At 34.6% G+C, this 16,347-nt stretch overlaps 1 protein-coding gene across 2 annotated transcripts in view; it reads right to left on the reverse strand.

The window, feature by feature from the left end:
- Positions 1 to 1,624: 1,624 nt before the first annotated feature.
- ZNF148 (zinc finger protein 148) overlaps positions 1,625 to 16,347 on the reverse strand; it is a 133,921-nt gene continuing 119,198 nt past the window's right edge. For both annotated transcript variants that reach the window (XM_027845188.1, XM_027845189.1), the window contains 2 exons: positions 8,437 to 8,555; positions 1,625 to 8,191 (listed from right to left, as the gene is read on the reverse strand). In XM_027845188.1, coding sequence (XP_027700989.1) covers positions 6,590 to 8,191; positions 8,437 to 8,555 — 1,721 coding nt within the window. In that variant the 3' untranslated portion in view covers positions 1,625 to 6,589. The remainder of the gene's footprint in view (positions 8,192 to 8,436; positions 8,556 to 16,347) is intronic.

Raw genomic sequence — 16,347 nt, forward strand, 5'->3', positions numbered from 1 at the left:
CGAGAAAAAACTGGATTCTGGGGAACAAACACAATCTATCTATTGTATTCTTCTGTGCAACTGTCTAAAACATAACAGTAAAGAGGAAAAGGGAATAGGTTTGATTCCTACACCAGTCAGTTCACTTAGTCAAGTTCCAATTAAACAATCAACGTGCAAAAGTGTCTGATGAAAAGACAGAAAACTGAGTGATACTCAATGGTTAGATGAGTATAAATCTATCCTCACTACTTGAAATAAGGTACATATTCTAGCAATGGTAGATCAATAATGCAGTATGTAATAAAAAAAATGATCTGTGAAGGTAGTACTCAATTTTTACACTGCAGTGTCTAGTTAAGTGCAATTTCACCATTTAGTAACATTCCACACAAAGCTATTGTCAAGAATCCTGCTAAGTCCTAATTCAGTGGAAAAAAATGACTGCATTCTATACAGTTATCTTTTTGCTTCATTAATCTAATTAGCCACAACTTTTGCACATTTATCATAAATTTTATGTTTTAGGATGCTTTTAATTGGTTACATCATGAAAAATACTGCTAGGAAATTATTCATAAAACTGTATTCTGTATTTTTTTATTTTTCAAACAGCCAGTGTCCACATTTAAAATGCATAATTTGCAAATATAAATTATCAGACTAATAATTCAATTAAAAATAAAGCAAAACACAACTTCCCTTAGTATCACAATACAGAAAATGGTATTATAAAACCCAAATGGCTAAGTTAACCATATGAAAACAATAATGCCAGAAGCTGTGAAACCCATTAAGCCACTTAATGAATAAATCAGTTCAAAGAATACATGTCCATGTTCCATGACTATGCATGAAGCAAGCTTCCACTGTATAGTAAAGGCTCAACAATTCATTTGTTCATGGCATAATGTTGGTCAAGCAAAGATCTTCATTTTTACAATAACAAGTCAAATGAATTGGAATAGAAACTATACCTCCAAATTGTTCAAAAACAATTCTGTTTGGAGGGGAAAACATGATCTTTAAAAACAGATCTATCTGTCATCAAATTTCAGTTTTCCAAGTGTACTAACTATAGAAATATTTTGTTTGTCCCCAATAAAACATCACACATTCTTATTTTTCAAATATGTTTCAATTTGATAAATTTCATTGCAAAGCAATTTTCACCTGAGTGGATTATGAATTCAATGCTCCTAGGCAGTACTGAAAGAAAAGGCTTGCTTTATATCTGAAACCTAAAATATGTTTGTGTTAAATCTTTTGTTGAATTCCTGGCAGGTTGTGGGGCAACTTGCCATCACACTCCCAGCATACACACTACTCTACCCTCATTCCCCTAGAACTCTCAAAAAATTTCATGAAGTTTCAAGCAATTATGAGCCCACTCTATCATTTCGGTCATAAACGAACCCAATTCATTCAGTTTTATACAAAATCATCTATATTATGTACATTCTTAATTACCAATGGGAAATCAAATTTTACAATGATAATGAAAGGGTAAGAAAATGGCATAAGTAAAGTAATACTGTATATCCACTGAAATAACCTATTACCCTACCAGTTTTCATGATAGGGCTTCTTTTATTAGCTGAAATACAAAGAAGGCATATGGATCTCAGGAAAATAACACTATATATCAGAAAATTCACTGTATTTTACTATCTATTTACCAAGGGTTTCCATCACACACAATTTATTCTGTACAATTTTTTATAAACTAATTTCTTCCTTTTCAAAATCATCAGGTTTCCAGATTAAATTCAGCACTACACAGTATGCCCTTGAAATAAAATGAGGTTACCTGCTTTATTTGGATACCAAGTTCCCTTCCAGACAGCATTAAAATAAAGACAAGTAAGACTACACAGATAAAATCCAGTATAATTCAAATCCAACAATGAAAAAGTTCCCCCGTATTGTTGCAAAATTCTTTCTACTGAAATGCTCTGCCACAATAATAAAAAGCATACATTACATATAAAAGATACCAGTGTACTAAAAGTGACAGAAGTGGACTAGCAAATCCTTCAAAGCACATATTATATAAATGACTAGCATTTAAAAACATTTCTCCTATAAAACGTAGGTCATATACATTTATAAACTGGTGGTTTTATTTCTAAAGCAGTGACATCTGTGTTCAAATAGTTATGCTGCTCTGTACAGTATATCTACTCAATTCAAGCTATGATAGGTTTGTCTTTCTGTATTTAAGTTGAGTAAGTTCACCTCATCAGCTGAGAACTCAAACTTGAAAAATAAGTATCTAAAAATCAATGTACAAATTTTAGATTTTTGTAACCATTTATGAAACATCAAGAGACCTACTCTTTTTATAATGGGGCTTAAGTCACCTCAGAACCTATGGACTTGAATCTAAAATGAAAAACAAAAATAAACAAACAAAAACACCTCCCAAAGCAAATCACAAGAATAGGTAGGAAGCAGTACAGAAGCAGAAAGATATACCCCTTCCTTCACTGTGATGGCTACTAAGTTTTGCGATCTTCCTCCATCTTGCAGAAGAGTGGTAAGGCCATTCAATGCTTACTGAAAGTGAGTACAGATGAAGTCAGATTTAAGCCTGTCTCCTCTGCGACTGAAATTATGCTGTGTAAACAATGTTATGCTCCAACAGGAGGACAATGGAATTTATTTATTAAAAACTGATTAAAGATTAGTCATCATTAACTGAAATAAGAATAATTATGAACTCCAAAAACAGTTTTTAGAACTATTCTGATGCTACTTGTAAAGTTAGCACTGCTATGGATTATTGCTTACATACAGTACAACATCATATGCCTTCTAACATAAAGCAGTACTGTGATTTGTTTGTACATATTTACAGATTTTTAAAAACAAGCTGTAAAAACATTACATACTTTCAGACAATACAAATTAGCACATTGGTACTCACTTTAAACAAATGGAATGCATAACATTAATAAACATCATAAAGGAAGACTCACATAAAAGTCCTTGATTGTCAAGACACATTTATATATAAACTCTAACTGTGCAGAATTAAAGATTCAATCATAGGTACATCCTTAATTGATAAACCATATTTACAGCATGGTATTGCATAAAAAAATAAAATAACGTTTATAGGGTTTTACCTTTCCATCCACTGGATTACAGAAAGCAACAAACACAACTAAGAAATGTTTGTCTGCTTCAGTTTCTTTCCTACCAAAAGTTAAGTGAAAAAGGGAAACATAAGGTTTTTATTTGCAGTGTATAGCAAAAGAAACAGGAAAATTCTTTCCCTGAAATAAATCAAATTGAAACTGAAAAAGTTTAAATTAAATTGGAGATCTCAAAAACATTTTTCATTGACTGTAATGGTGCTTCCTCAGGAAATGCTCTGCGAAAAGGCGAATTCTAGCTAAATGCCTAAGAAACGTGGACTATAGTAACATGAACTGTTAGAGTTGCCCGGCTTCTAGTGAACAGCCCTTTTAAAACCCAAATGAAGAAAATAAGAAGTTTTATTAGGCCAATCTAACATTTCAGAAGTTCTCTCCTCTAGTCTAACGAAAATAAAAGTATCCCTAGAACAAGGTGCTTTCTGCCTCTCAAATAGTTAGATCTTCCTGCCTCCTGAGAATCCTTGGCAAATACTCAAGAGTATTATTTCTAGCAGTAATGTGTTAATATACCCAGTAGACATTTTGCATATAGATACCCGAAGATTCATAACAGTCACTCAAATACTCCAAAACCAAACCGAATGTCTGTGTGTTGTGGAGAATTTTAGGCAAAATTAACTCATTATAAGCTATTTAACAGTTACTGTTTTGTCTAAGGTGAATGCTGACCTGATTCTCATCCTCAAAGGTATAGTGCTAGAATGTAGCAGAAGTGCAAAAGTATATCTCAGGGCTAATCAAACAAAAGCATAAACATATAGGGGCATGTTTGTATACACAATTTTTCTACAGGGAAGGCTGAAAGGAAACAGGAGCTTCACAAGACAATCCCAAACCCCTGACATTCTAGCCCAGGGTACGGCATGAAGCTTCCATTCTACCTATGCACTGATATTTGCCAAATAATTTTGTGAACAAAAGGGACAAAACCCAAAGAACAGATATAATTATGGTGACAATACAAGGTAACTTTTGACTTGGGCTCCATACTTAAACTAAGACAGCAAAAGACTAAATACTTAAAGGATTAGTCAACAATTTATAGTATAACCTCTTAGGGAAAGCCTGTATCTGGATTTAAAGAACTATGGCTATTTTTAAAACAGGAATGCAACAACTTAAGTTTTACTTGCATAATATACTTATCTATCAAAGGCCTCCTCTTAGCTTACTATAATTGCTCAGTGGTTGTTGAGTTATATTCATAGAAGTATTCTGGTAAAAGCCATGATGTTAAAAAAAAAAAATACCCCCCTCCCCAAACTAATGCTGTACCTTAGTATTAAACCAGGCATTCAGCTGAAGAAAAATTTCAGTCCAGATGAAAAAAATTCTGACCAAGGCTACAAATCCCTAACCTTATTAAAAAGTGCTGTGGAATATTTAATGTCCATCCAGAATGGACATAGCCCCAAGTTTTTAAGATCTCATCTAAAAGAAGCCTTCTTACAACCATGTGACACTTAACACACCCAGTTTAAGATGATGAATGGCTGAGTCAATAACGGCAGGACTGAATCTCTGCTTCTAAAGAGTCTACCTCTTTCCAAAATTTGGCAGGGAAAAAAAACTGCCAAATGGAAATATAGAAAATTTCAAAGTTACAGAGTAATGAAGAAAGTATGGAGGAAATCACATGAAAAATAGTTGGCAGAATCCTTTGAACTGATGGTCCTTATTTTAAGATACCAATATGTTTAAACACAAATATGAAATGTAGTAAATGCAAATATTGCTTGCTCCCTTTCCGCATGAGAATAGCTAAGAGCTAACCAAAAAAAAGTTAAATCATTTATGTGGGAAACAGTATGTCAAGGTGCACAAATTTGTAGGGCCACTAAAGTTTAGGTTGGGAAAGCCATGTTATAAAGAAGTGTCAGCTTCCAAGGTTACTACTGGTACTTATACTGGTGTGTACATTAGTTCGACAAAGATGGAGAATTTTAGCAAGCAAACCAAAAAGTTGGAGGAAAAAAGTTTGGAAGGGGACGCCAGAATTAAATAATCACTGAAGTTATACAATGCAAAAAATTAAAAACTACCCAACATGTTACTCAAATCATGCCTTTTCAGAAAAAAAAAAAGATTCATGGTATGAGGATAAAGTCTGTAGTTTATTTATGTTTAGAAATGCAACAAAATGCTTCCGATACTCAACTAGGCTGAAAATGAAATTGTAGTTACTAGGGTTAGTAAACACTTTTGGTTTGTAAAACTATAATGAACAGTGTTCATCAAGAAGTTGTTGAAGGTAAAATATGCAATTAAAATGCCCAGTTCTTTATTTTCTCTGTATACTGTTTAATTATCTGATCTACCAAGAATCTAGAAAGGGAAAAATTAAACCAGTTTTTTACAAATCCGGAGACATCCCAATTTCCTTTTATTGCCAAAAATTAAAACTGTCATTTATGAGATGATTAAGACACAACCATATCAAACCTAAAAATCTAAAATTTTTACTTTGAGAAATCAAAAATATCAAATAGATTCTAAGTGCTCTATGTTAAGTGAAAGTGTATATGTAAAGTAAAATACAATTAAGCTTCAAAACTTGGAATATACAGTCTGTGAAAGCATTATGTTCTTGGGAATGTAATCTACAGAATACTTTGACTAAAACCTCAAAACCTTGATACCTGCACATGAAAAAAAAATCATAAAAAATATCTAGGTACAACTGTACAAAGAAACTGACACCAATATGCATACTTCAGTCTGGAAGTAAATGCTTCAGCAGTTGTGTATTTTGGTAAATGTGTTGAAAGTATGCATATTTTTAAGTAATTAGGCTTTTAAATAGTGGAGTCTTAGACTATCAGATTTTTATTACTATTTCCCCCTCAGAAAACACAGCTCAATATAATGCAAAATGAAAATCAAGGGTATATGGCATATTGTTCTTTTTTTTTTTTTTTCAAAGTTGGAAGATTTCTTTTTTCCTATAGAATACATTAATTTTAAGCCATAATCTCTTGACATTTAAACTTTTAAGTTCACTCTGTCTGCAAAGTATATTAAGATTCCCTGCTGAAGTGCAATGTCTATGCTGAAAAACTTATAAACAGTATGCGTAAATTTCACACAATTACTCATTTCCCAAGAATGTACAATGATATCAGGAAACAATTGTGCGAAAGTCTTATTTTTGTTGCTGTTGTTTTGTTTTCTTTTTTAAACTTGGTGTAGGTAGAATAGCAAGTTTCTGGTCTAAAATAAGTAATACATTGCTTCTATAAAGGTGGCAACATGTAAGGCAGTTCAATGAATGATGACTAACCAAAAAGAAAAAAAAATTCAGTTATTGGATTATCTTGCTATTCATATCAGCTTACTTTTGTTATAACACATTGCTCTTAAGTCTGTACAGCACTCCATCTTTTACAGAGCAAACCCACTCTTGATTAATCTGTTCTAAAGTGCCAATATTATTTACATTTTTTTAATTAGCCAAAAGTCTGGCCAGTTGTGGCATCAGGTGAAGATGTCATCCCAGCTCTATTATCATTTACATTCACCAAAGGAAATTCTGGGAATTCAGCACTTGTCCCTGGTCCCCGTAGGTTCACTTGTCCATTGGCAGTGCTAAATTGGGAAGCCATTCCAGCTCTTGTTCCATGGTATTGAGGTCGGAAGGGCTGTTCAAAGGAGCTCATTTGGTAAGCTTGGTGGACAGGCTGTGCCTCAGCCTTCTTCTGAGAAGTCACTTGATCCAAAAAGTCTTGTGTTGATGTAGCAGAAGCATGGTTTGCCTCATCACCTGAAAAGGGAAATGAATGCTGGGAATCACCAACTATTAGTCCAAAGTGAGACTTGTCTGGAGTTGTTCTTAGTGGAGAATTCATTCCTGATCGAAAGCTATTGATGGGCATGGCTGCGTAGACTTGCTTGTCTATGGAAGAAAATGCTGGCTGACTTGCAAGGGTCTGGTTATCAGTCACAAAGTTAAGGCTCGGGTTGTTCAAATAGGCATCGTTTTGGCTAGTTCTGTCCAAAGCCTGCTGCAGAAATTTTGAATATTCCTGCAACATACTGGCTTTATCTGATGAGGATGCTTGGGAGCTTGTTCCAACGCTCTCTGGCTGGGTGACCTCAGGTACTTCTGAAGAATTAATCGATATGCTAGATGTCACCTCAGTGTCGGCCACATTGAATGATATCTCATGCTGTCCATTAGCTTTGTGGGAATAATGGTCTAACAAAGTCTGCAGTACCTCATCTGGAATAACATTTTTGTCATGATTACTCTTAATCTCCACATTTAGTGCCTGTGAATCCAATATGGATGCTGTGGTGCTTTCATCAATGACACTTGCCACAGCTGCTTGCGTTACAGACGGTTGAGAGGCTATAGTACCCACATTCAGTGCATACTCTCTACTGTTATTACTACTTGCTTGCAGGTATCTCTTTTTCTTCAAAAACTGCATTGCATCATCATAATTAGTGCTACTATGGACAGGTTTGCTGGGCCCCTCTTGTAAGGTATCAACCTGGTCAATGTCAGGATTGCCTTCTGAGTCTAGTAAGGCTTGTTTATCCACAAGGTCAAAGGCATACTTTGAAACTTTGCTATCTTCATATGTGGATAAAGGTGAAATTGTTTGACTTTGCTCTAGTGGCTGTTTTAGACTTCTTTTACTGTTAACTTTTTTGAGAACCAACTTAGGTGGGTGTATTTCTCCTGCAGCAGCATCATCTAAATGTGACCCTCCAACTGAAGAATGGGGCATTTCAACAGCATATTCTGCCACCATATATTCATCTTTTACTTTAGTGCTTGAGGAATAGAGAGGCAAATAATCATTCTTATCTTTTTTCTGGTCACACTTGTCCATCATACTGTCTTTGTCCATTCCAGAAGATTTTTTCTCTGTTTTCTGCCTTTTCTTTTTTGGCAGTGAGCTGTCTTTTGGAGGTGTAGAAAAGCCAGAATCATCCTCAGATGTCAAAAGGCCACCCTTAGTGGTGTTCCTGTTTGGTTTCTTGTCACGGTTTTCATGGCACATACGTTTATGTTTTAATACGCGGTCTGTCCGGGAAAAATACTGTTGAGTTGGGTAGGTAGTGATGATTTTTTTTGAAAGGGAAAAAAGAAGAAAAAAGTCTAAATAAATATAATAGCTTAGGTAAGTATAAGAATATAAGTAATTAACTCCTAAACATTTTATTTTTCCATTGCAGACCCAATTATAAACACCATTCAAATTGTTTTCATGCATGATCAATTACATTTTTTAATTTATTAGTTTAACTATTTAGGAGAGAAAATAATTTCAAACTAGTATCTTACCTGTAAACAGTATTCACACTGGTATGGTTTTTCTCCACTATGTGTTCTCTTATGCCTTTCCATGTGATATTTCTGTATGAATCTCATACCACATTCATCACAGCGAAATGGTTTCTCACCTAATAAATCATGACAAGAAAGTTTAAAACAAAACATGGTCACATAATGGACTCTCCACATCAATCTTTTAAATTCACTAACTTAGGAAGATAATGTTTTCTGTTTTTAAATGGGAAAAAAAAGTCTTTTCTATAAACTTCATTCATATAAATTGGAGTGTAACCAAGGGTTCATGAACTTGTTTTAAAAAACATTTTGATAATCACATTTCTAAGTAAGTGGTTCACTTTGCAATCCTATGCATTTTGTTTCATATGCTTAAAAACTTTATTCTGAGAGGGATTTTATAGGCTTCATTAGATGGCCAAAATGGTCCATGACACAAAAAAAGGTTAAGAACCTTTAATAAATGCAGTCTCACTCTGTTTTACAAGAAATTAGAAGACTGACATACATCTTTGCCAACTACAGTTGGAAAGACAAAATTGGAAGTATGCCACATTTAGTTTCCTTGACTTACTGATTACAAATGTGCATGTACATGCATACTTTCTTCGTAAACCACACTAGTGACTGCTAGTATAACAAATTTCTTTTTGAAAACACTGAAGGGATAAACTAATTTGACCTGCCAACAATTATATTTTTAATTAAGACTTTAAAAATATGAATTTCTTAAAATGTTTCTAATATTCCTTATTTTCAGTTTTGCTTCTCAATCTGAAAGTGAAAAGCCAGAATGTTTTTAATCCATTGATTAAAACGAGCTTTGGAGAAAAAGCTTAAATTCCAGATTACATTTCGCTAAGACATATCTATAGGGGCAGCTAGGCGGCGCATGGATAGAGCACTGGCCCTGAATTCAGGAGGACCTGAGTTCAAATCTGGCCTCAGACACATAATACTTACTAGCTGTGTGACCCTGGGCAAGTCACTTAACCCCAATGCCTAGCCAAAAACCAAAACAAAACAAGACATATCTATAATAAATTTTCCTTTCAATGCCTCAAACTAGTGCCTTCCTTGTATTTAACTGAAAATACTTAGAAACTGAAAATACTTGGTTAGAAAATGAACTTTGGTTTCCTAAGGATTCATCTGCTACAAGATTGTTAAGGAGGTTAATTTTTACTTTTAAGTGCACAACCTAAATAAAAAACAGAGTATGACAATAGCAGTTAACTCCCACACTCATGTCACGGAACTTAATTCTATTTTATTCAATAAACACACTATTTACTAAACAAACTGTTCTCATCATAGCACTGTCAAGCCTTTGTCACAGGAAAAAAAATGTCTAAAACTCAGTCCTTGACTTAAAAAAGCTCAAAATATGGTGGGAGAGGCTAGAAAATACACAAAAGAACAAATGGTAGCACTAGCTGACATTTATATGGCACTTTAAGTTTTGTTCTATATGTTATTATTCCACTTGATCCTTATAATAGCCCTCTGAAATAGAAGTGACCTGCTCATGGTCATATAATTAGTAAGTGTCAGAGGGTAAATTTGAGGCCAAGCCTTTATTTATTCCAAATCTAAAACTCCTGCCAATTAAATTAATTATACTTCCTCTTTAATAATAATAATGGCAGTAAATGCCAAACAAATGTTAAAGAAGTGCAATGAGAGAAATTACTACAGGCTGGTTAGGAAATTACTACAGGATGGTTAGGAAATCCTTCACAGAGTCAGTCAGTCAGTCAATAAACATTAATTAAGCATCTACTATGTGCTGGGTACTGTTCTAAGCGCTAAAGATACAAAGAAAGGTAAAAGGCAGTCCCTGCCCTTGAAGAGTCAAAACTCTATTGGGGGAGACAACAAGCAAATGAATATGTACAAACAAGCTATATATGGGTAAATAGGAAATAATCAATAGAAGAAGGTATTGGAATTAAGAGGGACTGAGGAAGGTTTTCTGTAGAAAGTGTAATTTTAGCTGGGACCTGAAGGAAGCCAGGAAAGCCAGGCGATGGAGAAGAGGAGGGAATGCATTCCAAGCATAAGAGACAGCCAGTGAAAATGCCTAGAGTAAGGAAACAGAGTATCGTGTTCTTCTGACAAATAAGCAGAATGGTCTTGAAAAAGGAGAAGGGGAAGGAATGTACTAGGTATATTCACAGGGCAGTAAATAGATCAGTTTTATTGGGATGATTCATGGAATGTGAATAAGATGGTAGGAAATGAATTTTTGAAGGTTGGTTGAATTCAGATTGTGGAAATCTTTGAACACCAAAATAAGGAGTTTATTAGACTTCATCTCATACAATGGGTCATGCGTATTACACAGTTACAGAATCTTAAAGCGATGGAAGAGATCTTAAAAGTTACCTTATTTGACTCTTGTTCAAAATACTTAACTCAACATTATCACAGAATCACTGATTCATCTTCCCCTCAACATTGGCTCATTAGTTGAAATTACCTTATTTCTAATGAATGGGAGAGAATTAGCCTGGTAAATATGTTTAGGATGGACTGTAGGCTACTTGGGAGGCAACTGTAAAAATCTAGGTGGCAGGAAACAGATCCTTGGACTACGACAGTGGGAGTAGTGAAGTAGAATGATACCAGAGAACGAGGGGACATTGAGACAGCAAAGAGAGAAACAAGTAGGAAAAGCTGTAGAGTACAAGTTAGCATTGAAAATAATATTTCTTCCTATTCAACTGCAAGGATGATTGACTATGCTGCTTTAATAAGACTACTGAGGCTATTAAAGCAGCAAAGTCAACCAACAAGCATTTATTAAATTCCTATCGTAAGCTAGGAACTTTGGAAACAAAGATAAAAACAAAATAGTCCCTGCACTGAAGGATCTTACATTTGCTATATAGTCATCTATTTAAAGTGAAACAAAGGTTATTCTAGGACAATTTCCTAGAACTTTTTGGCTATGTCCTTTAAATGGAAAAAGTTTTGTGAACCCTCCCAACAGAAGTCAATATTAGTGAGTAGTAACCCACAGGAGGTTATTGTGATTTTGATAATGCTTTAAAATTAATTTCTATAGTTTATTCATCACAACAGCATCTACCTACATTTATTTATTTATTTATTTTTTTAGGCAATTGGGCTTAAGTGACTTGCCCAGGGTCACACAGCTAGTAAGTGTCAAGTGTTTGGTCTGAGGCCGGATTTGAACTCAGGTCCTCCTGAGTTCAGGGCCGGTGCTCTATACACTGTGCCACCTAGCTGCCCCTACCTACATTTAAAAAACAATATATTACATATTCTATCTACAGAAGATATTTTTGCTTATGGATTCAGGAACCCTTTTTGCAAAAGTTCACAGCTCTCCAGAGGTCCAAAGCCCACAACATGGGAGTAACTGCCCTAAGGAGTTAATAAGAAATGGAAAAAAATAATTAAATATACATATTTTGGGGGTAGTGGTCATCAACTATTTTGACTATTTCCACAATGGTGTTTCTTTTCATTTGCAGGGGCACTCAAGAATTGGCTTTATGACATTATAACGAGAAACAACACTAAGAACTGACAATGCCCTCCTACTTTTACTGCTGAACTGCCTCCACTACCTCACTACCCATTACCTTTAATCACCTGAGAGTTTTGGCTTCTGAATCCATCATTAAATGCTTTTTCAAAGGTTGCGAGTGATCTCCTAATTGAGAAATGCAATGGCCTTTTCTTGGCTTTCAACACTGAGAAACACCTCCTTCTGCAGACTTTTTGCTCCCTTGGCTCATGACACTGCTATGTCCCAGTTCTTGTATTATCTCACTCATTTTCTGTCCTTGGTTCCCCATTCTCTTCTCTCAGTTTAACTCTCAAAGCTCTGCTCTTGGCTGTTACTTCTCTCTAAAATTCTTCCTTGGTGACCTCATTTGATCCTGTGGGTTTGTGTATCATCTATATTGAGATGACTCCCAAACCTATATATTCAAACTTAATCTCTACCTCAAACTCCTAATTTTGTATCACCAATTGCTAGATGAATACTATCTCAAAATCAATATGTTAAAAAAGGGATTTATTATATTCCCCTCTAACATTTTATATTTCTTTTAAGAGCATCATCATTCTTCTAGTCACCTCAAGGCATGAGAATTCTACCTCCACATCTCATGCCTATTTCGTCTCCACTTGTATATCTATCATCTGAGTTCAAGCACTCATCACCTCTGGCTCAGACTATTCTAAATGTTTGTTAGAATACATGTGATTTTCCCACCTCCCACATATCTCCTTTTCCTTCTCCTTCTCCCTCTCTCTGCTCTCAAAATGCTTTGTAATAATTTATCTACATCCTTCATTGAATGCATTCTCCAGGGAGAAGGGGCTGTCTTGCACATTCATTGAACTGGAACTAAACTGAAATTTAGCTGACTTGCCAACCAACCACCTGATTTTACAGATGAGAAGACTAAAGCATAGAAAAGGGAAGTTACTTATAAAGGGTTCTTCACTTATTTGAATCTCTTTAGCAGACTGGTAAAACCAATGGATCTCCTCAAAATAATGTTCTTAAATTCATAAAACAAAATACACAGGATTATAAAGGAAATCAATGATATTAAAATATAGTTATCCAAATTTTTTTTTTTAAAAAACCCAAGCTCACAGACCTCAAGTTAAGAATACCTGCTCTAAAAGGTTCCTTTTGCCCCTTACTAATAACCCCTGCTTCTTTCTTGTCTCCTCTAATACTAGCCCTCCCTCCCAATGATGTCCCCACTGTGGAGTTCACAAATGCAGGCCAAGATTAACCCATCCTTATTTAGTATACACACTGGTATAACAAATTCACACATACATCTTATAATTCTGCCTAAACAAAATGAGGCTATACCACATGGGCAATGGTGAGGCACTTCTCTACAGATCTGACCAGTTTGATTGTCCCTATATAAAAAGTTTAAGGGGAAAAAAAATCAAGCCCTTACCTCTCTCTAATAGTACAATATTTCATGTAAGAAATTACGAATAGGAGACTATATAAGAATGGATGCAAGGAATAGGGAGAGTAAATCTACTACAAATATAGTAGATAAGAAAAGTACTAACTAGACATAAAATCCTGGATTAATTTGAGAGAAAAGTCTGAGTAGAATACTGAAACAAACGGTAGTTCTAAATTACTTCAGATATTATTAGATATGATAATACTACTATCACAAAAAAAAAGAAAAAACAATCTTGAGAGCTTTGAAAGTGAAATGGACTTTAATGAAATAACTAAGTAAATTGGCAAAAGAAAATTTCTAAAACTTAACTGGTTTACATGCTTTTAGAATCCCATGAAAATAAATCTTTCTCAAAAATAAACACTAGTTACAGAGCTGGCCTCTAAAAAGCCTTAATTCTAAAGATGAAAACTAATCCAGAGATAATCAGAATATCAAAAAGCAATAAGCACTACTACATAGATGTTAGTTAAATACTTCTAATATAATTGTGAACTACAAGACATGACAAAATACAGTTTACCTCCAATTTACATCTAGGTTCCAATAAAAATGAAGAAATTAATTATTCTCAAGTCCAAGCATACAGATATACTAAAATGAAGTGGTAGATGACTGTGATCTCAGTTACCAGAATAAAGGCCACAAAGTGAATCCACTTAAAACAAGTACCAACATTTCACAGTGGAAAACAAGTCGTAATTAACACTTTATCATAAAAAATGAAACAAAAAATTATGAGAAAAATGTATTAATCTTATTTTCAATAAAATTTTGGTTATAATTGCAACTATATGTTAATTCTTAGAATGACCAAAGAATGAAACCAGTCAAAGGGTTAATTTTTTGAGGTATAATTGTTTTGACAAAAGTATGATAGCTTCATGTTGGACTCATCAAGTATTTCAGGACTTTATTCATTTTCCTAAAGGCCTCCCTTATTTCTTTCATATTCAAATCATTCTTTTTTTTTAAGGCCTATAGACAAGGACAATCAGTAAAGAGTAACCACTGTTAAGGTTGAAACAATATTTAAGCGGGGTTTTATTTTATAAGTGGTGAATTAATTTTTATGTTTAATCATAAGCAGGAGTATGGTATGGTCAATATGCTGCCCTTAGAGTAACGAAGATCTGAGTCTGAATTGTGCCTGAAAGATTCATTAGCTATTTGACCTGGACAAATCACATGACAGCTCCATGCCTCAGTTTCCTCATCTGTAAAATTAGGGAGTAGGATTTGATGATCTCCAAGGTCCCTTGTGGCTCCAAATTCGTGATTCTACAATCTTCTAGATAAATCATCAGTAGTCACCAACTGCTCCAGTTCTGCTAGAAATCTTTCTAAGATTTTAAGTTGAAGAACAGTTACTGATCTCCCATGAAAGAGGGAATTTCCTCACTAAGAGTCCCCTGCACTAATGAAATCACAAATCTGAACCAAAACAAAACGCAACCTCATAGGTACAGGGTCTTGAATAATAAATAACAATAGCTAACAAAGACCCTCTATATACCATTTGCTGGTAGTTACTGATGATAGTAGAAGTACTCAAAAGGATCTGTGAACCCATGACTGCCCATCCTGTGAGCCTCTTCTCTTTCCATAAATGTGACAACAGTTATCCAACCTATGTGCTAGAGACCTTATTATTCACTTTCTCTTGACATCAAGAAGTCACTAAAGGAGTATGCACTTTTATCCAACGGTTATCTCTTGTTTTTGCTACATGACTAACTCATCTTCTTTCATTTGTACCTTTCTTTGGTATCTTTAAGGATACCGCTATTCCTTCCTAATTCTTTATTTGTAAAGTATTACAACCTGAATGTGTTCACCACATGTTCTCTACTGCCATTTCAATTCTTTGAGTGCCATAACTCTCAGTCATACAACTCTGGAAGAATTGTAAGCCTTTGTTTCTAAGAAAAGCATGAGGTTATTAAAAGAAACTTTTCAATTTACCAAAAATCTAGCCTGGCTCCATCTCACTGCCCACTTACAGTGTCTATCCTGGATATATTACTCATAGCTCTATGGGCTGCCCCCTCAACTGCATATCATACTCTGGACAAGAGGCATGTATGTATGTATGTGTATACACATGTGTATACACATGTATATATGTATGGGAGGATGGGGTTGTACTTAGTTTTTCCCCATGTTGATAATCAGGTCAAATTCTTTGGAGTGATTATAAGAGATCTATGTGTATATATTGTCATTAAAATTTCATATAGATAAGAAAGGTTGGTAGTTATTGATGTTCTTTCAGTCATCTTTTTTGGGCAATAAGGTCAGAGATTTTTTCCAAATCTTTGGTGTCTTCCCCTCTGATACCTTGAGAATTTATCCCTCAGTGCCCTCAAAATTGTGTTGCCTGAATCGGCATGGACTTTCTCCGACTCATCCGATAACTGTTACTGACTCCTGACTCTATCTACTCTCTGTCTCATCTAGCTATTTTTTCCCCCTGTTTATTTTCCTCAATGTCATTTCTACTTCCTCTATAAAAAAGACACAGCATTTTGATGTTGGAGTTCAAATATGGTAACTCAACTGCTCTTGAATAAGTTTGGCTGAAAAATCTTTCTCAAAAAATCTTTACAGAAATCTTTCTCATTGTTTATCTGTTCATAGTTCTAGTTTTATTCTTCAAACAAATGTGGTGAAGATGATTTTGCTTATTTAGGTCTCTCTGCAAGTTTTCTTTAAATGGCTTTTTTCTTTATTGCTCCTCAATGTCTTAGGACACAATACTAGTCATACTCTTCCATCCTTCTTTGTACGTGGGTTTGAATGGATGCATTTAAAGTATCTAATACATGCTAGGTACTGTGCTAAGAGCTTTACAAGTATTATCTCATTTGATCCTTACAACAACCCTGAGGAAGCCTACCTCCTACTATTACTATAC

The sequence above is a fragment of the Vombatus ursinus genome, unplaced genomic scaffold (assembly GCF_900497805.2).
Source record: "Vombatus ursinus unplaced genomic scaffold, bare-nosed wombat genome assembly UNPS02014959.1, whole genome shotgun sequence".
NCBI lineage: Eukaryota > Metazoa > Chordata > Mammalia > Diprotodontia > Vombatidae > Vombatus > Vombatus ursinus.